At 47.6% G+C, this 19287-nt stretch overlaps 1 protein-coding gene across 6 annotated transcripts in view; it reads left to right on the top strand.

The window, feature by feature from the left end:
- The window catches only part of NARF (nuclear prelamin A recognition factor), a 331765-nt gene that overhangs the window by 170070 nt on the left and 142408 nt on the right, over positions 1-19287 (top strand). For all 6 annotated transcript variants that reach the window (XM_085616853.1, XM_085616850.1, XM_085616852.1 and 3 more), the window contains 2 exons: positions 1479-1622; positions 6396-6528. In XM_085616853.1, the coding sequence (XP_085472979.1) occupies positions 1479-1622; positions 6396-6528 (277 nt within the window). The remainder of the gene's footprint in view (positions 1-1478; positions 1623-6395; positions 6529-19287) is intronic.

Raw genomic sequence — 19287 nt, 5'->3', positions numbered from 1 at the left:
TCCTAAAATAAATAAAATAGATAATAGCAAGCCAGTGCTTGAGTTTCTGAAAAAGATCACACATCATACCCGTGTTTTTGTTCAGAAATAGCAAGTCCTCTATTCTCGATCACAGCTTGTTTGGGGCTGTTAAAGAAACTGCTACAGGTTGATTTTTGCTTCAGTCCCCGATGTCTCCTCTGACTTAAACAAGTTGACGCAAACCAGGATGATCTCTGGTGTGCTAGTGCTAGTGTGTGGTCCCTCTCTCAATATGGTTTAAAACCTGAGTGTTTATAATATCTGATCACCGATTTTATCGTATATTATGAAAACAAATGCAAGACTTGTAGACACCAAAGTATTAACATGACTAAGGAATCATGGAGACAAATGTGGTATTTAGATTTTCATATTACATATAGGTAACCAGCATTATGAAACAAGAAAAATGTCATCTAAGACAAAAGGCAGGCATGATGCAAATATTTCTATGCATACCTTTAAAACTTCACACTTTCTATGAAATAAATAGTAGAGTCTGAAAACAGTCTTAAAATAGAACGAAATGATGGGACTAGAAAAGCTGGAATGTGAATTGTCAGAGTGCTCACAACACCATGTTTCAGTTCTTTGTGCTAAGTAGATGTTATTTCATTTCCTTATGTTATTGTGGCTTTGATTAAGCATTTCTGGCCTATTTTTACTTTATCAGGCTTTTGTGGAGCCTGTTTTCTGTTCTTCCTAGGTCCACTACATGTTTTAGATGGTGGATATGACAGTGAATCTGTCACGCGACTTCCTGCTTACATTGTACTTTGAGTGTGCTTTGGGACTACCCCTTTCAAGCTGTTGACTTTCCTCAGCCAACCCCTAGCTGCCATTGGCTAAAAAAAATTCAATACCATCATGGCTCAGTACAATGGAGTACTAATCTCTCACTTAAGGCTAGTGCCCACTGGGTGTATCCTTTTGCCTTCACTTGCATGGTTTGATTAAAGACTAGTTTACAACTACAGCCCTCTGTTCTCCCCTGCTGTCTTCCTCTTGTGTTTCTCACTCTAATCCGTTCTGGGCACACTTTCATCCATCTTGAGGTTTAACGAAGCACTCAGATGGCCAGCAGTTAGTGGCTAAAAAAACCCTTCCACAATGCGTAGATTTGCTGGAACTCACTGTCCTGTAGGTGTATTGTATTGTATAATAGCTTTTTTGTAGCGTCTGAAAATCCTGGCAAAACTCAAAGGTGCATTCAGTGGTTGTTAGAGTAGATGTAGAGCTAGACCAATGTGAGGGTATTTGTGTTTGGTTTGAGAATGAGAGGGATGCTTGAATTTGTAGCTGTTCTTAAGTATGGAGTGAAGTGGTGTAAAAGATGCAGTTGTAATTTGATAACAGATGAATGTTTAAAGTTTTTAAATATCTCTAAATGTTTACATGAGAGTTCCCCCATCTAGAAGGCAGAGTGATTGCACTTCTTGAACTGTCTCCTTTTTCAGTTGGATGAATTTCACAAGTTGGCCAGTGCCAAAATTTTCCTGAGCGACTGCCTGGCTTGCGACAGCTGTGTAACCTGGCAGGAGAGCACCAAGATAGCCCAGCAGAACCAGAAGGAACTGTTTCGAATTCTCAACGTCAATAAGGTGTGTTCTTCTGTTTATTGGAATTGAAACCTTTGTCAGTGTTTTATTCCTGTGCTATGGGAGTGGCATTGTGTCCCTGTGACTAGTTCTTTGTTTGCCATTATATCGTTTTTTGTTTGTATTTGAATTTGCAGCAGATAATATCATTCACTTTTTAAGTAATCTTGAGACAGGCACATGCACACACACTCTCATTCTTTCCCTTTATTTGAACACCCTAGATATACTTTCTGGAGTGTTGTCATAATTTTTTTTTTATCTTCTTTTGGCTCATTTTAACAATGCCATTTTCAAAAACGTTGAGCCATGTATGGATCACTAGAAGAAGGTGTCGGTGACATATATGCTACGCCTGTATAAGTGGTGCAGGTTCCATCCGTCACTCAGATGCTTCCTCCTACTATTGGTCCATTTATCCGAGAGAAATTCTGGAGAGAGTCTCCAAGGTGTTCATGGCTCTTCACTAACCTAAGCACAGAAAATATTTGCTGACTCTTCAAAAGTGTCTATTCAAAATATGAGGTCCAAGAATAAGCAGTAGGAGTCCTGCTTTAGTTGTGGAATGAAATTGTAGGTCCTCTACCCAAAATATTCTTCTAGTATTACTTCCAGCATTAACTTTAAAAAATCACTTATGCATTTGTTTGGTTTTACCTTGCTAACAAAGCCTGAGGTGCTTATAACTTTCTTCAAACAAACTTTGTGATGAAATGCCCCTTATTTGCGTGGTCACCCCCTATTTTTGCTGAATTTTATTGCTGGTTTTTAGAGTTTGAACACTGTGGCTCTGTTATTAAGTGTATGCGCTGGGACCACAAAAACCTCTAGAAATTGACAAATCTCTGATTGACCTTTTTAATCTCTGCTGAGGCCACAGTATATGCTGTACAAACTTCACCATGGGTTTTGAAAGTTAAACGTCACCAGTGGACTGCAGAACATTTTGTGTCATCCTCTAGTGTGATGATGAAAACATGACTTCTGGCCTGCCATTGGAGTCTGACTGCTGCAGTTTCTATCAGCGGCCCGACCTAACAAAATAACCTTTTTGACCCTGGAAAAACCTTCCTTTTAAATATTAATAGGCCCAGTGGTAGTCCTCAAGGCAGAGTGCATGGTGTTCAAAAATGGAACATGTAGAAATTTAACATTACCAAGATGTTTTCGCTAGGAAAGGCTTTGGCTTTCCTGTGAGGAAAGCTAGAGTACAGATTAAAATATTAATCCTGAACCAGCTAAAATAATAATTTAACCACTCTTTGTAATATTTATTAAAAGCCTAATTCAGTTTTGAAGTTGGATTTTTAAAACCTTTTTAGGAAATGTAACATTTAGATTGTTACCCTTTCCCTAACTGGAGCTCCTGGTGGCTAATTTGTAATAGCTCTCCAGCAGCTGTCAATCAAGTGCTTGACCTTAATAAGGCATAAAAACTACTGCTGCAATAGCAAGGACGGTGACCTGGGAGTGGGGAGATGTTTTCGTCCTCTGGCAGGAAGACCAGCTGGGATGGGCCCAGGAACTTAATTAACTCCATAGAGGCCTGCCCTGTCACAATCAAATGTCAGGTCACACCCAGAAAGGCCCAGCTTTTGGCCCATAGTTAAGCTGACACCAAACCCTGTGGCAAGAAAGCTACCTGAAGAACCGGTTTTGAGTGACCACTAAGGAGGAGACTGCTTGTTACTGAAGTCATCCCTCTGGATAGGCACACAGACTCTGCCCTGTTGGATTGCTTTTTGATAGGACAAACAGGGACTGCTGCAAATGTGTATAGGGTTGTCTCTTGAGAACGTTTACCCCATTAGTTAGGGAAAAGTCAAGAGTCACCCCCACCTTCTAGTTGGTGCCAGGCATAAATGTGGCACCCTAAGGCACCATTTTCAGAATATTCTCTGGACCTATGGGCAAACAGAAGGACTTCACCTGCTGTTTGAAACCTGTGAGGAGACCTGAAGGGCTGGACCTGCTCCCAATCGTACCTAGGACAAAGAAGTAGACTCTGAGGTCAGTTGGCTCTCCATTCTGTGTGTTTCTCTTGTCCACCATTGTGTGTGGCTAAATGAACACAACAAGTTACAGGAGGCCTTTTTCTTGAAGTGCCCAGCTGAACAGTAGCAACTGGACCTAGACGTTACCCTTCCATTGGCCTCAGCCTTATACCCTGGGAGTCTCTAAGTGCTTTCTCTGGGGTCCATAGAAGTGTACTAATGTGGTTGTTTGGCCATCAGAAAAAGTTTGAAAACGTTTCTTCCAGCACTCTAGAATTTCACCTTTGTCTCGCTTAGAGGTCCCACACCTCCGAAAGCACGATGAAGTCCCCTTTTTCGTTGGGTCTTAAAGATTTTTCAGTGAAAAATCTCCAGAACTCCTGTGGAACCAACCAATTTAAGGTATCTGGCCTTCGGTTCCACAGCTGGAGCTGCAGATTTCTGCAACCACCCGGTCGGTAAAGATTTTTTTTCTGAAAAAGTGATTAATTCCTTTCTTTCTGCGTTGGGACTTAAGAGAAATATCAGGTTTTTTTTCTCCAGAAAAGTGACTAAGGGCCTGATTTAGGTCTTGGCAGATGGGTTACTCCGCCACAACAGTGATGGATATCTTGTTTGCCGAAATATAAATTCCATAGGATATAATGGAAAGTATATTTCAGCGGACGGGATATCTATCACCGTTGTGATGGAGTAACCCATCCGCCAAGATCTAAATCCGGCCCAAAGTCCCTTACTGAAATGGACTTCGAAACGTTTTGGACTTTCTGATTTTCAGACTTTCACTGGAACCAATCCAATTGGTTTTTCTGACCCGTACTTCATTGCAGTCAGCTTGACATTGCAACTTGGTCCCTGTCTACCGCACCCATTGACTTACATTGGGCGCTTTATTTTTCTTGACACTTTTTCCTCCTAAATCTGTAAAACTTTATAACTCCGGTTCCCTTTGTTGGATTCTTGTATCTTTGACATCCTTGTGTTGTCAGTTTCTAAATCCCAACTGATGGAGAAGAAAGGTAGCGCCACTCCTAAATTGATCACAGAAAGTCAGACAAACAACTTTGGATCAGTCAAGGCGTAACCCTGTCCATTCAGTCCCAAAAGTGCCATCCTGAGTTAAGTAAAGAGATGAAAAACACAGCAGAGGAAAAGTCAAATTGCGTTTCAAAAGGTGACCAGTGGACTATGATGAATATTAATGTATCTAATATTGGACTTATCTAAATCTAATTCCTTACCAATAGCCACCAGCCCCTTCAGTTTGGTGGAGACATTGCAAGATACACATTTGGGAGTAAATTTACACTTGAATTTTGTGAACAGCCAAAAAGTAGTAAACTTACTCAAAAGTGTAAATGACACTAACGTGTAAATATATGTTTGTGAATCAGGCCCACAATGTCATAAAAGTAGCACTAACTAAAAAAAGGCAGAATAAGAGGGAATCTGTATCTTTTTCTGCCTCTTTCTGTGTGATCTCTAATTATATGTGTATGTATCCTTGTGTGTGTTTACACATATGTCTGCATCCATGAACACTGCATCAATTTCTATCTTTGTTGCTCCTCGTGCTTCTGTATCATCCTGTTCATCATCTTTGTTTTTGTACTTCCCTCATTCTCTAGACTGTGCATGAGAGCAGGCAGATGCGTGTCCCATATGTCTGATTGTTTTCTCTACTGACTGAAGAGTTGGCACACGCTGGCAATTAAAAAAAAAATGTAACTTCTGATTGGTAGTATGGTTTCATATTGTCTCCGATATTAGAAGGGTGAGTTACTCTGCCGACTTAACCAGTATAATAAAGACAATATTTCACAAAGTTTTAATAATAAGGACATAGCCTCTATTGGTCTTGTGGTATTTCAGGCAGAATTACTATTTTTCTGTAGCCATTTGTTTTACAAAATGTCTGGCTGCACAGCCAACAGCTGAAGTGAGTGAGACAGTGGAGGTACACATATGTATAGCACTGCAACAGTGTTGCAAGTTTCCTTCTTTCTCAGAAATGATGCAGCCTGGAAAGTGGAAATCAAAGTTTCTATTTAGCAAACAGGGGTATCAGCAGTGTAAAGCACTCTTCAAAAATGGCTGCTTACATTACAGGCAACAGCAAAGCATGCTGTCCTTGTAAACACAGGGCACAGTGTGAATATCAGCACTGCAGACATTTCCATAAATGAAAGCGCACGCAGCACAGGCAAAAGCATTGCAGACGTCTGTTACACATGAAGCAGGTATGCACATGGAGAGGTATTGCATGCTTATCGATTACAAAAGACAGAAACGTAACAAGCAAACTCAGTACAAGCCTTCCTTACACACAACACAGTCCCAGCGTGGGCAGCTGTAACTTACAAAGAGTTTGGGACATATAGAATGCACCGCACATACTACTGTGTAAGGTCCCCTCACACACACACAGCTAATGAAGCAAAGGATAAACAATACAAGGCTGCATTTGAACAAGATGGGTGACATTAGTCCCTTTTATATCAATTGTCACAGCCTTACCGTTGACTCCTGCAGGAAAAGGATGCATTTTTCTTGAATCTTGGGCAGTAACCCATGCCACCATGTACTTGACCTTTTTAGACTCTTGCTTAACTCAGTGTACCCCTTTCCAAATCACAGAAAGTCTTGAATCTGATCTAACTCGGAAGATCACAACTTCTCTCATAGTATCTGGCTTATCGGCATGAAGCCAATTCTGATGTTGGTACCAGTCTGAACAGCCTCCTGTTAGTTAAACCTGATCTAATTTTCTTGTCTCTTACAGAAATGTGATACCTCAAAACACAAAGTGCTGGCTGTGTCAGTCTGCCCTCAGTCCTTGCCTTATTTTGCTGCAAAATTCAACCTGTGTGTGAACGACGCTGCCAAGAAATTGTGCGGTTTCCTCAAAAGCCTAGGTATTTCCAGGTTTAGTATTATATTGAAACCCATGCTTTTTTCTTATTCTTGCACTTTTCAATCCAGCCTTTCATTATATTAGTGCATTGTATAACCATGCCAAAACTGCGAATGAATGAGAGGATTAATGGGTAACTGGTCTATCCTATCACTCCCTGGTATACAGATTCAACTCAACAGGTATGATAGACGGAGGATTCATGGAATATTATTCATGTATTTGTATAGATACAGACCTTAGTCAGAGTTGAGATTGGTTTCTCTTTCTAAGGACTCTGAACCCATACCCACCAAAGTGACATGCTTCATTACAGGCTCTGCTACTCATCCTGGATATGTTGGGTTATGCCCAACTAGGGGCTTTTAGTTGGAAACTTATACAGTATTAATTCTCATGCTGACATGCCTAAAACGTAATCCTTCATTTATGTACAAGATCTAGTTTTCGAGTTAAAAGGGGGAACCATATCTTAAAATGACCTAGTGGTGGACGAATAACTTTTTATTATAGTCTCTGTCTCTCTATTGTGAGATTAGAAATATTGCACAGTAGGTATACACATTATACCCTGTATCCATTTGTAGTCAACATGTTTCAGCCGCTGTAAAAACACTAAATGGGTGTCTCTGATTTTTCTGTGGCGAGGTTGGGTGCTCTCCTCTACCCCAGTACCTATTAGTCTAGGTTCACATATAGTTTGGTGTGTGGCAAGGAGGACAGATTATAAAAAGGAAACGATAGAAAACTAGTAGGGTTTTCGTAGTTCAATGACTATATCCTGCATAGGAAACAATAGTAAAACACAGTCTCACAGTTAATACATTGGTTTTAAGGAGATGTCTGTCAGGGACTCTATGGAGATTAGCTAATTAAAAGTTAATACTCTAAGATGAGTTAATAGAAGGCCAACACAGGCTCTCCTGGTTTTCTAATAACCCTTAGTGCAAAAAAGCAGGTTGCATACTGTCATAATACTGTGAGCACGCTCTGTGCACGTGCTATGTGTTGTGTGTACTGTAAAACTCTGTTGAATCTGAAGGCCATGTGGGATCGCGAGGCCAAGTTGTATGTGGCCAAACATTGAAAGACTGGTTGAATTTGAAAGGAAAGTCCAGTTCCCACTCCTGAGGTCGTTTCCACAGCAGTTTCTCGTCACAGTTGAAGTCTTCAGGTAATTCAAAAGAGAAGCACAAATAGTCCAAATGCTAATTGGCAAATTTCCCCTGCTCTTGATCTCCATAGAGGGCATCAGCGTGACACTCCCTCGCGCTCCTGATCTCCATTGGAGCCAATCCGGAGTCTGGGCACAATGCAACCGGAATTTCTATGTCCGTCAGCGATGTCACAGCGAGTGGAGGCCTTCAGGGAGGCCATGCTATGCATTTTCAACACTTAACCGGTTTCCTCTGGCACACATTCGTTCCCCAAAGATCTACAGGGGCCTACTTTTGGGCTTCTACCAGTTGGTCCGCCATCTGTGCACCTCAAATCCTCATCAGGTTCAACAGCGCTTCAGTGCTGACTTCAGTTCCAGCACCACCTTCTCTGTCAATTTTATGTGCATTGATGCTGCCAACGATGAATGAGGATGTGCAGTCTGTTGTGCTATCTGACTCTGAGCTTGATCCACCACGACCTCAACTGAAGTCATGGACAGCTCTCACCAGAGCACATGCAGCTGGCAATCCTACTGATTCTGACACTGTGCCATTCATTACATGTAGTAGGGCCGAAACGTTGCATAATCCTTTCTGAACTGACTTGGACGATGATCATTTTGATGAAGGAGAATAACTATTTCCCCCAATATGATGAAGAAAACTGGTCTGAAGAACTCCAGGATGCCAGTGCCTTGGGTACTTCTCCAAATCCTGGCCTTCTGTTGCCTCCCAGTACTGCTACTGTAGTTATGCAAAGGACACCTGAAGTATTAGACCCACAACTCCAAACTATTGAGGTGAAGACTAATGTTCTTTCAGAGATACTCCAGCCTCATGAAGCCCCTACATAACCTCTGTTGCCATTTAATGATGCTCTTATGGATACCGTTTTGGGCACCAGGGCGAAACGATGTTTGAGACCATCAGATAATAGTGAGGTCACTCGACCTTAAATGCAAACTGGCTCTTTGAATCGGCATATCAGTAATCTGTTTTTGCTTTAGGTGGTGAGCGAATCTGCCAGTGCCAGGACACTCTGAATAGCTGTACAGTCAACAATTCCTGTGATGGATTGATTGACACAACGTCATTGTCCAGCACCATGTGGCTCTCGCCTTTCTTACGCAACATCCGACGCCAGAGTGCTTGGTGGTACAGGCGTCCACCAGAAGGTATCTGATCATGAGATGATGACAACTGAAAGATTTGGCTTACGTATTTTCTCCTCTACCAAGCCTTGCTCTGCGGTCAGTAAACTTGGTTCTAATAGGGGGTCGGAGCTTGTCCGGGCTGCGTAATGGCCGCTCTCTGAGTGCTTTGCCGGCCGAATGTGCAATTCGGCTTTAATCTGTTACAATTGAGCTCTTCGTCCTGAAAAAGTGAGTCACATAAAAGGCTTATTTCTGCATAGCTATAGTGAGTGCCTGCCAGCGTATCCCAGATTGCTTCTTGCCACTGGGAGAAGTAGATGCGTGCGCTGGCCCTGCGGCGGGCAGGAGTAGCAGCGGGGCCTCGCCGGCGCAATCGCTGGAGGGCGCTGCCCCATGCGGCCCTGCTGAGACTGGCTGTCACCTGTGCCGTTGGGGGAGAAGGCAGTACCTCCTAAAGTTGGACTAACTGATGCAGGTGAGGGGGTGCGTTGTGACTATTCCCCCCCGCCCCACCCCACTGACTATCTGGTCCGTATCAGATTGGGACCTATGGATCCTGGTCACGCCCCTCAGCCCGATAAGTGCGGAGACTGCTGTGTGGGCCGGCTTGACTCTTGGGACCCAGGCGTCGCTGCCATCAGACTCTGCGCCCTGGACGCTTAAGGCGCCCCCCGCCCCTCTTGATGCTTTCTGCCTGACGCTGCAGAACTCTCGGCAGCCTGCCCTGTGCTGGCAGCTGGTGCACTACGGCTGCGGTGGTGTGGTTATGACACCTCTGGTCTGGACTTCCTGAATTCTAGCCACTGGTCGAAGGGATCCCTGGACATTATGATGGGGGGGGCAGGGGGGGGGGGAGGAGGGTCAGTGGCGGTGGCGGAATTGCTTCCTCGGCCTTTGCCTCAGTGGTGACGCGCCTTAGGTGCTCTACAGTCCACTATTGCATGCTCTATTGCCTGTCCCAGGCGGGCGGTTACACCAGCATCATTTGCTACCAAAACCTACGGGTGCTGCCTGTACCAAGCAAACATGTATAGAAATGACGGTGCATAAACAAAGCTACAGTTCGAAAACAGGCGAAGCACCAGATAAGGTGACACGAGCCTGAACTCTGGGGCATTACCTGAGCGCTCTGACGTGGTGCCACAGCAGGACATTGGCATAAAAGAGATCTTGGTTGAAGTTCGATCCAGCCTCAAGAACATAGACACAAAGTTGGAAATCTTCACAAGTCGATTGGACCAGGTCAGGCAGTGTGTGGACAAACATGACGACCGCATCAACCAGTTGGAGCAACGTGTCTCAGATGTGGATGACTCTCATGCAGAGGCTAGGGAGCAACTACTCAAAATGGATAAAGTTTTGGAGGTGATCAGGGCCAAAAATGAAGATCTTGAAGTGTGCTCCTGCCGCAGCAATCTCAGAATTACGGGAGTCCTGAAATCCACCAGCATTATAAAAATGGGAGACTTACTGAGTCTATGCTCCAGAAACTCTTTGGGGACAGTCTGTCTGCTGTGCTCATAGTGGCTCGTGCCCATCAGTCACTGGGTCCTAGGCCTTCTCCTGGGTCACCAGCCAGGCCAAAAATGGCACGCTTGCCGAACTACCAGCACCTCAATGCTGTCCTGTGCCTGGGTATAGAACTGGACTCACTCCAATATCAAGGCAATTACTCATCTTTCTACCCCGACTTCACTGCCTCGGTGCAGATGGCCCGCCGAGAATTCCTCCTGGCTAAACGGATGCTTCAGAACACAAAGATCCCAAATGCCTGGATCTACCCAACTCAGCTGAAAGTGCCCTGGGAGGGCAAACAAAACTTTTTCGCAGACAAACAGACAGGTCTGGAATTCGCGAAATTCATCACCAAGGATAGAGGACCGCCCCAAGATTCCCCTGCTGCAGCGGATAGACATTCGCTGAGTGACACAGACTGATTTTGATACCCCTCTAATATCTGCCATAGTAGCCTTTTTCCTTGCTACGACTTACATGCTTGGTCAATGTGAATGTATGTGATGCCTTCACCTGTTTTTAATGTTAAAGTAAATGATGCGCCCACTTCCATATAGTTCACTTTATTATGCCCAGGGCCATCGCAAGATGTTTGTTCTCAAAACTAGCCCGTTGGTATCCTGGACTCGGCCACCCTTCCATACATGGCAAGGGGTGTTCCCCCGGTTTCTCTCTGCCCCCTGAGATGATTCCTTTCAAACTATGTCTACAAGTTTCATTTGGGGGAGGCAAAGGATGGTACACAACCAAGTTGGGTGTTTGTTGTGGGTGGCGGGAGAGTGGGTTTCTTGTGTTATTTAGTATCAGCACTTATCTCACCAAACACTTTCAGGTACATCACACATGAGAAGGGGGCAAATGTGCATTATTATTAGGGCTCCCAGTTTTACGGTATTTATTTTTTTATACATTTCCGTTTGTATTTATCCATATTTATTTTGTGTTTTGCGTATAAATGAAGGTGTAAAACTGTACATTTCCATATTTATTTAACTGATAGATGCCCACTCATACTTTGATGTCTGTTGTTTTAACTATTTAAGCTGCCAAATATTACATAACAATACATCCACTGGTAAATACTAGCATTATACCACAAATGTGTATTTGACACATGCCGGTATTTAAAGAAATTTCCTCCTAATTTCCCTTGCTGTCCATCTGCTCAGCTGTTGGGCTATAATGCATGAAAGCTAGCACGGAGAGTCATTAAAAAGCAGCACAAAGTTCTATATTTATCTACTTTTAAAGATGAATGCAGACAGAAAACACATTATTTTCTGTCTGTATTTATCTGTAAAAATCCGTAAAAACAGAAAACAGGGAGCCTTAACTATTACGAAATTATTATGTTTCGTGCCCATGCAACCATTAAATCGTTAACATGGAATATTCATGGCCTTAATGACCATCGAAAGGCACTTCAAGTTTTTGCATATTTCCCTCATAACTTATAGGTATGGAATATAATATGGTCTTCCCCATCCCGCTACCGAAATCCTTTACTGGTGGCTCACAGAGTAAACCGCGCACAATCGATCCAGTAGGTTGCACAGGGTCTCAATTACCAAAAATAGCAGACAAGCAACAGCTAAGCACAATATGCTCTCCCAAATTTCCCATAATCTGGTGTGATTCGTTCCCTCCAAGCAATGACAGTGCAACAAATCAAACACTTCATAAACAAAAAATAACACACGTGGGAGACCTGTTCCGTGACGGAATTGTGAGAGCGTGGGAACAGGTGTCCTCTCAGGCCTGAGGGGTGACTGCACTAGACACGTATCAATACTACAGAGTGGGACGGGCATTGCATGCGACTTTAGGCCCGGACATGTCTGAACCTCAAGAAATTAAACCACTGACGTATGTGTTACAATCTGAATCCCCACAACATGGCATCACAATACTTTACATACTTCTCAAAGGGCAGGCTACCCAAGTAAAGCAGCAATTTCAACTAGAATGGGAGTAAGAGTTAGGAATCGAAACTACAATTGTGCAGTGGTCCCACTACTTTCATAACACTAAAGTTATCTCACAAAATGGTCAGCACAGATTGATTCATTTTAAATATCTTCATAGAACTTATTACATCCCAGCACGGCTATATAGATATGGGCTGAGGGACGATGACAGATGCATGAGATGCTCAGCAATAAATGCCAATTTCACACACTTGGGCCTGGGAGTGCCTTGGGATCCGCACATTTTGGGGCGGGGTGTTCATCGCACTGACCGAAATGCTGGATCTATTAACACCAGAATCGCCGTTGGTTGCTCTGCTGGGGTTTGATAAAAAACATTCCAACAGCCGCGCGTAGGCTCGGCCTACTGCTGGCTAAACGTAGGATCCTAATGAGGTGGATGTGTGGCCCCTTGCCTAAATTATTAGAATGGCACACTGACTTGGCAGTGTGAGAATTATGATGCGTTGATGCCTGTTAAATGTCAACCTAAAGATATTTGGGGACCATATCATGCATACTTAGTGAAAAAAGCTGCAGCTGATTCTACCTCAACAGAAAAGGATCGGACCGGAGTAGGTTAAACAATGCTATTGCTAATGGGTCGAACGAGGGGGTGAGTAAGTGGGGTGGAACTGGGTCATACTAAGTACAGGCCAGAATAGGATGGATCTGTAAAATATCGAAGTGCATTGCAGGCACTCCTGGGACGTACAGTCTTTTCTGGTACTCAGCAGGTGGGTTGAGGACTGTGTTTTGAAAATGTTACCTATACGGCATCATCATATTGTTATTCCATTTTTTATATATGCCATAGCGATTGCATTGTGTACAATCCACAAGTACTGCTATAATGTTTCTTCTACTTATTCTTTCTGAAAACTTTAAATAAAGTTTAAAAATATAAGTTTTTATTTTGCATATTTGCATAGACACTCCATAGACATTTGCCTGCTACAAGAGCTTCATCTCACAGAGAGTACTAACACCAGACTTGGATCAGGTTGGCTCGGCGAGCATTATGTGGCTACGTACTTCAACTATAGTCAGGGGTGGTCAATGTAATTAGAAGGGGACTGGCATGGCAAATGTGTAGGATTAAGCTTGACGCCCAGAGCAGGTACCTGTTGCTTGCGGGAGACATACTGGGACACTCAATCAAGATACTAACTGTCTATGGGCCTGATAAAGATGACCCCCTAATTCTTCACTGAGATATGACAGCAAGCAGAGGCGTTGGGACCCGGTGTGACTCTGTGGAAGGGGGGGTCTTCAATGCTATACGTGATCCTCAACTGGACAGAGCCAGTGACACTAGGCTGCCACGGGCTGCTGCCCAACTGCGCCTCATCATGCAGGACTTTCACTTGCTAGATATCAGGCGTTCTAGACATGCCAACCTGAAAGAGGGGACCTGTATAAATAATGTGCATACAACATGGTCTCGTTTAGAATATTAGCTCATATCGCGTGACGCGGCATCGTTTTCGGCACCGGCATCCCACCTGCCGCGCACGCTCTCCGACCACAAACCAGTTCTATTGGAACTGCAGTTGCTAGATGTACCCTCCTGGGCCTTTTCTTGGCGGCTCCCATCCGTAGCATTTCACGACCATATATTCAGTGAGGATATTAAAAAGGTGATCATGGAATACTTAAAGTATAATGATGAGGACATCACTAGGGCTACGCTACGGGAGGCCTTCAAGATGGTTATCAAGGGAGCTTGCAGTGCCAAACAGTCAGTCGTGCTTCATGCGTTGTGGAGGGACTTGTTGCGCCTTGAACCTGATATCCAGGACCTGGAGGCTCGTTTCTACGCTGACCGCAACACGCAGTTTCTTGCGGATATACGTGGTAGATTTGCCGAATACGAAGAGTCTGTAGTCACGGAAAGTCCCTCACTCAGTTGTTGCAAAAACCCTGGGCGAGTGATTACTATACTGAATTGCAGGGTGATGATGCATGCACACCTATGGGAAATTAACCTTTTTCTCTGCACTGTATCGTACAAGGCAAGACACTACCGCATCGGACCTCTCTGACTATTTTGATTTGATCCAACTCCTATGGCTTTTTGGCAGGCCATGGATGATATCTGAACGAGCTCCTTACTATTGAAAAAAATTATTGGGGTCATCCACTCCATGCCTGCAAACAAGGCGCCAGGCTTTGATGGCCTCCCGGTTGCATTCTATAAAGGATTTGCTCCCCTACTTGCCCCGGCCCTACTGGAGGTCTATGCAGAGACTCTCATCGGGTGTGCTGCCTCCCTCAATGCGCAAGGGCCTTATTGTTCCTATACTCTACCCTGGTAAGGACCCCTGTCGCTGCGACTTATACAGACCACTCTCTTTAATCAATGCAGATGATAAAATACTCACCAAGCTGCTTGCCTCGCGGCTTCTTCCACTACCCCCAACAATGGTGAGATCTGATCAAGTGGGGTTTGTGCCTGGCAGGTCCACCTCGCATAACCTCTGTGCGTTTTTTCATACAATTGACCCCCTCCTTGCACGCTGTAGCTTTCTTCTTAAATGCCACTAAGGCGTTTGATTCCCTTGAATGGCCGTACCTATTTGCTCTACTGGAATGCCTTGGGTTGAGTCCCTCCTTTCCTAAAGCTATAGGCTTGCTCTATTCTCAGCCCATGGCCCGACTGCTCATCAGCAGCTGTGTATCCGACTGCTTCGCAGTCACCTGTGGCACCCGGCAGGGGTGACCCTTTCCCCCATCCTTTTTGCATTTGCGATGGAGCCACCTGTGGCTCACCTGCGTCAACATCATGCACATTAGGGGCTGACTTTCTTTTCTTATAGAATCTTCGTGTCGCTGTACGCAAATCATGTCACCATATATGTCAGAGACCCACATGTTAATCTAGAACTGCTCATCAGGGAATTCACCAGGTTCGAGGGGCTATTCGGTATTGACATCAACTGGACCAAGTCCATTTTCTTTCCATTGACAGACGCTACCCCCAAAACTGACTCGGAATTCCCCCTTGTCTGGGCGGAGGGTGCAGTCAAATATCTCGGGGTATGGCTTAGTAGGAGTATCGAAGAATTGTGGAGGAATAATTACTGCCGATTGTTAACCTGGTTGGATAAAAGACTTATAAGATGAAAACGCCTTCCATTATCATTGATGGGACGCCTGGCCATACCAAAAATGGTAATCCTTCCTACGTTCCTCTACCTATTGATAAATTTGCCACTCCCACTGCCTCTCTATTTCCGTCGGCAGCTCGGATCGTGCCTTATCTCGCTGGCCTGGGCAGGTTCTCAACTGCACATCGCCTGGGAGATTCCCTTCAAGCAGGGTGGTATTGGTGCCCCAGACCTTTATTATTTTTGTGCTCAGGCTCAATTCGCACTCTATTGACTGTTCCTAATACCATTCATGGCACACATGGTCCCTGAATGTGACTTTGTGGCTCCTTGTCCCTTGCGGATAATATTGTCCCAGACTCCGACATGCCCATGTGACTGTGTTGACATGGTGGCTTGTACGGTATGGGCGTGAGATGATTTGTAGCGCAGGACCCACGTGGAACATCTTATTGCACCTTCACACATGGTTCAAGAACCTGTATCAGATTACGCAGGCTTGGCCTCACCTCTTTGGGTGCAATCTTTCCTAAAGATAAGTTTAGGGGTGTGGCCAAGATGGCGGACTAGGTGGACGTGCGGTTTCCCCTCTCCCGCGGGCACCTCGCAGAAAGCACGGTGTACGGCCGTTTCCAGCTGGCCGGCACCTCCGCAAATAGCCCAGAGAGTGCCCGCCGGATAGAGAAGGGGGGAGTGTCGGTGTTACCCGGCGGAATACAGCTGAGCCCGCGCTGCAGAGCCGAGGACGGCCCGACGCACGCGGGGACTGCCGAGCAGGGGGACGGACGGCTCTTGAGGAACTTCGGGCGGAAGAAACAGAGAGCGGACTGCGGCCCGCGGTCGCCGAGCTTCGGCGGCCCAGAAGTGAGCGGGACCGGCGCCTAACCCCGGGCGGCGACGTCGGAGGTGCGAGCAGATCCGGCGGAACAGAGCGGCATACCCGGGTGCACCCACCGCGACAGCCCAGGCAACGGAGGAGAGGGGGCCGGAGGCCCGGAGGTGCAGCGGATCGAAGCGGAGCCCGGGGGCCCCTGCCGGGGGGCGGACACCAAGCAGGCAAGTGAGCGCGCTGCTGGTGCTGCCGGTGGGGGCCCGGGGCAGAAGTGTGGCATCCCCCCGGGGAAGGCAAGAGGCCTGCCGCCAGGTGCAGCGACAGAGGGAAGCCCGGGGAGCCTTGAGGGCCAACGGGGCGTACGGCGGATCCAGCGAGGGCGAGAGGCCCACAGCAGAGCGGCAGCTGCCCCGGGACGCGAGGAACACACTTAAAGGACCTCCCACGTGCGCGCCGGCGGGCCTACAGAGGCGGTACAGGCCAGGCCCGGTGACTGACGGAACCGGAGACCCCGCAGGTAGGGGGCCCCCCACCCCAGAGAGCGAGATACCCGCCGCGCGGGGACCGAGAGGTGGCCCGGGGCGCGATACGACCGGGGTGGAGCAAGGCCCTGGTCGGTGCTGGAGGTGAACTTGGAGCGGTGCGTGGTGGGTGCGAGGCCTCCGGCTGGGGGCACCTCGGAGAGTCCCTGGTAGAGACGCAGGCAGAGACGGGCGTGAGGAAGAGAGCCTGAGCGCGGGCCTGAGAGCTGTTCGGGGCGCTTGAACCCCTCCGGACGCCGGCGGCCGAGCGCCTCAGAGCTGCTGGGGGAGACACGGCCCCTCGAGCGCAGGGGCGGAGAGGAGGACTGAAGAAGCAGTGGACCTGGGGTGGCCCGGACCGGTGGGGCGCGCCGGCCTTGCCCGGACGTTGGAGGCGGCGGAGCCAGGAGAGAGGACACGAGGCCGGCCTTGTTTGGGGGTCGAGAGGTACGGGGACCCCCGGATGGGAGAAAGGTGGATTCGAGGCCCGTTATGGTCCCCCCAAAGGGCCGCCGTGACAAGACCCTGAAGGAGTTATTCGCGAAGCCCCAGGCAAGGCCCACGACAGGCGCCATGGCGTCGAACACGGCGGGCAGCCCGCCCGGACAGACGGAGGGGTCAGAGCCCATCACCAAGTCGTTTTTGGAATCAATGTTCACCGGTCTGCGGACGGACATCCAGAACCTCCAAAAGGAATTCGCTGCGGAGCTTAAGGAAGTGCGCAGAGAGGTGGACAGTATTGGGGAACGGGTAGCTGTGCTGGAAGATAAAGGAGACGGCCGCGAATCGGAGCTGGCGGCACTCCAACAGGAAATCCTCCGGATACACGACCAGCAGGTGGACTTACAGGCACATGTGGAAGACCTCGAAAACCGGTCCCGGCGCCATAATATCCGGATCCGAGGGGTGCATACCTCGGAGGACTCGAAGGATCTCTTTACCTTCACGAGGGAACTCTTCAATCACATTTTGGAGCGCCCACTGGAGACGGAGCTGCGCATTGACCGAGCGCATAGAGTGGGCCCCCCGCGGGCCGCCGCGGCCGGCCCGGCAGATATCCTGGTGTGTGTTCAGGATTACCGCACCAAAGAAGAGATCCTGCGTAATGCCCGCCGGCAGCATCCCGTGAGGTTTCGGGACCACGCACCAGTCCTATATCAAGACTTGTCAGCGCTTACGCTCCATAAACGCAGGTTGTTCAAGCCCATCACAACCCACCTCCAACAACGCAACATCCGATACAGCTGGGGCCACCCGTTCCGACTGGTGTTCCGCATTGACAGTACTCTATATCAGCTGAAGTCCCTGTCGGAAGCAGCGCAGCTGTTGGGGGGGACCTTACCACAGGAGGACAGTGAGGCGGACGGAGAACCGCCGATGGCCACAAAGGCGGGACCCGGCTGGCGTCGACAGGGCCGTCGTAAACGTACGAAGAAACCCCCAGCGGCGGTGATCCTCAGAGGGCAACAGGATGCATTAGAGACTGTCTCCGGCGGCTTGTGCAGCTCTCTGCCTGGGGAGGCAGTATAATGTCTGTTGCGGGCAACTCTGCTAGACCCCTGAAGGGGTTGTCTGCGGGAGAGGGGCCTCTTGGTGGTACTATTGTGCCTTACTCCCTTTCGATACCATCCACTGGAAAGTGGAGGACACTGGTTCTGGACTCTTGTTGTTATGATGTTGGGCTGTTTGGGGGGAGGGGGGGTTTGCACAGGGGATGGGGGTTCCGCGTCTATCGGGGAGGGGAACGCAGCGGGAGGCCAGCAGGAGGGGCGGGGGAGGCGGCGAACGGTGGGCAGTTTCCGGGCACAAGCGGCATCCCCAGCATGACACAGCTTGCTAATCGGGGTGGGATCATATGGCGCCTCCTACACTTAAGGTACTAATACTCAATGTTCGGGGCCTCAACAACCCCGTTAAGCGCAAGGCGATACTGTCGTGCCTTGAGAACTCGCGGGCCGACATCTGCCTCCTTCAGGAGACCCACCTGCTCTCTCGGGACTGTCACCGGCTTCGTTCTCGCAGGTTCCCGGTCCAACTCTTCTCCTCTAGTCTTACTAAAACTGCGGGAGTCGCGATCTTAGTAGCCCAGCGTTTTCGAGGGGAGGTCCTGCAGAAGGAGGCCGAGGTTAGAGGACGGCTTTTGATATACAGGTTTGCCTTGGGGGCCCTGACCTTCACCATAGGCTCCCTCTATGCTCCCAACGAAGGGCAAGAGCGATTTTTGCAATCCGCACTCACGGAGATAACGGCGACGAGCGATAGGCTCATTCTTTTAGGGGGTGATCTCAAGCTTGTTTTCGACAACGTGCGCGACAGGTCTTGCCAGCGTACATACCAAACGGGGGCGATTTCCGCGGCCGGGCTTGCTAAGAGTGTGTGAGTTGGGGCTCGAGGATATATGGCGTAGCTTTCACCCGCAGGACCGGGAGTATTCCTATTACTCACACGCGCATAAAACGTATGCACGGCTAGACTATCTTCTAGCGTCGGCCGCGGTTCGA

The sequence above is a fragment of the Triturus cristatus genome, chromosome 7 (assembly GCF_964204655.1).
Source record: "Triturus cristatus chromosome 7, aTriCri1.1, whole genome shotgun sequence".
Lineage (NCBI taxonomy): Eukaryota > Metazoa > Chordata > Amphibia > Caudata > Salamandridae > Triturus > Triturus cristatus.
This window is presented reverse-complemented; position numbering and strand designations above follow the sequence as displayed.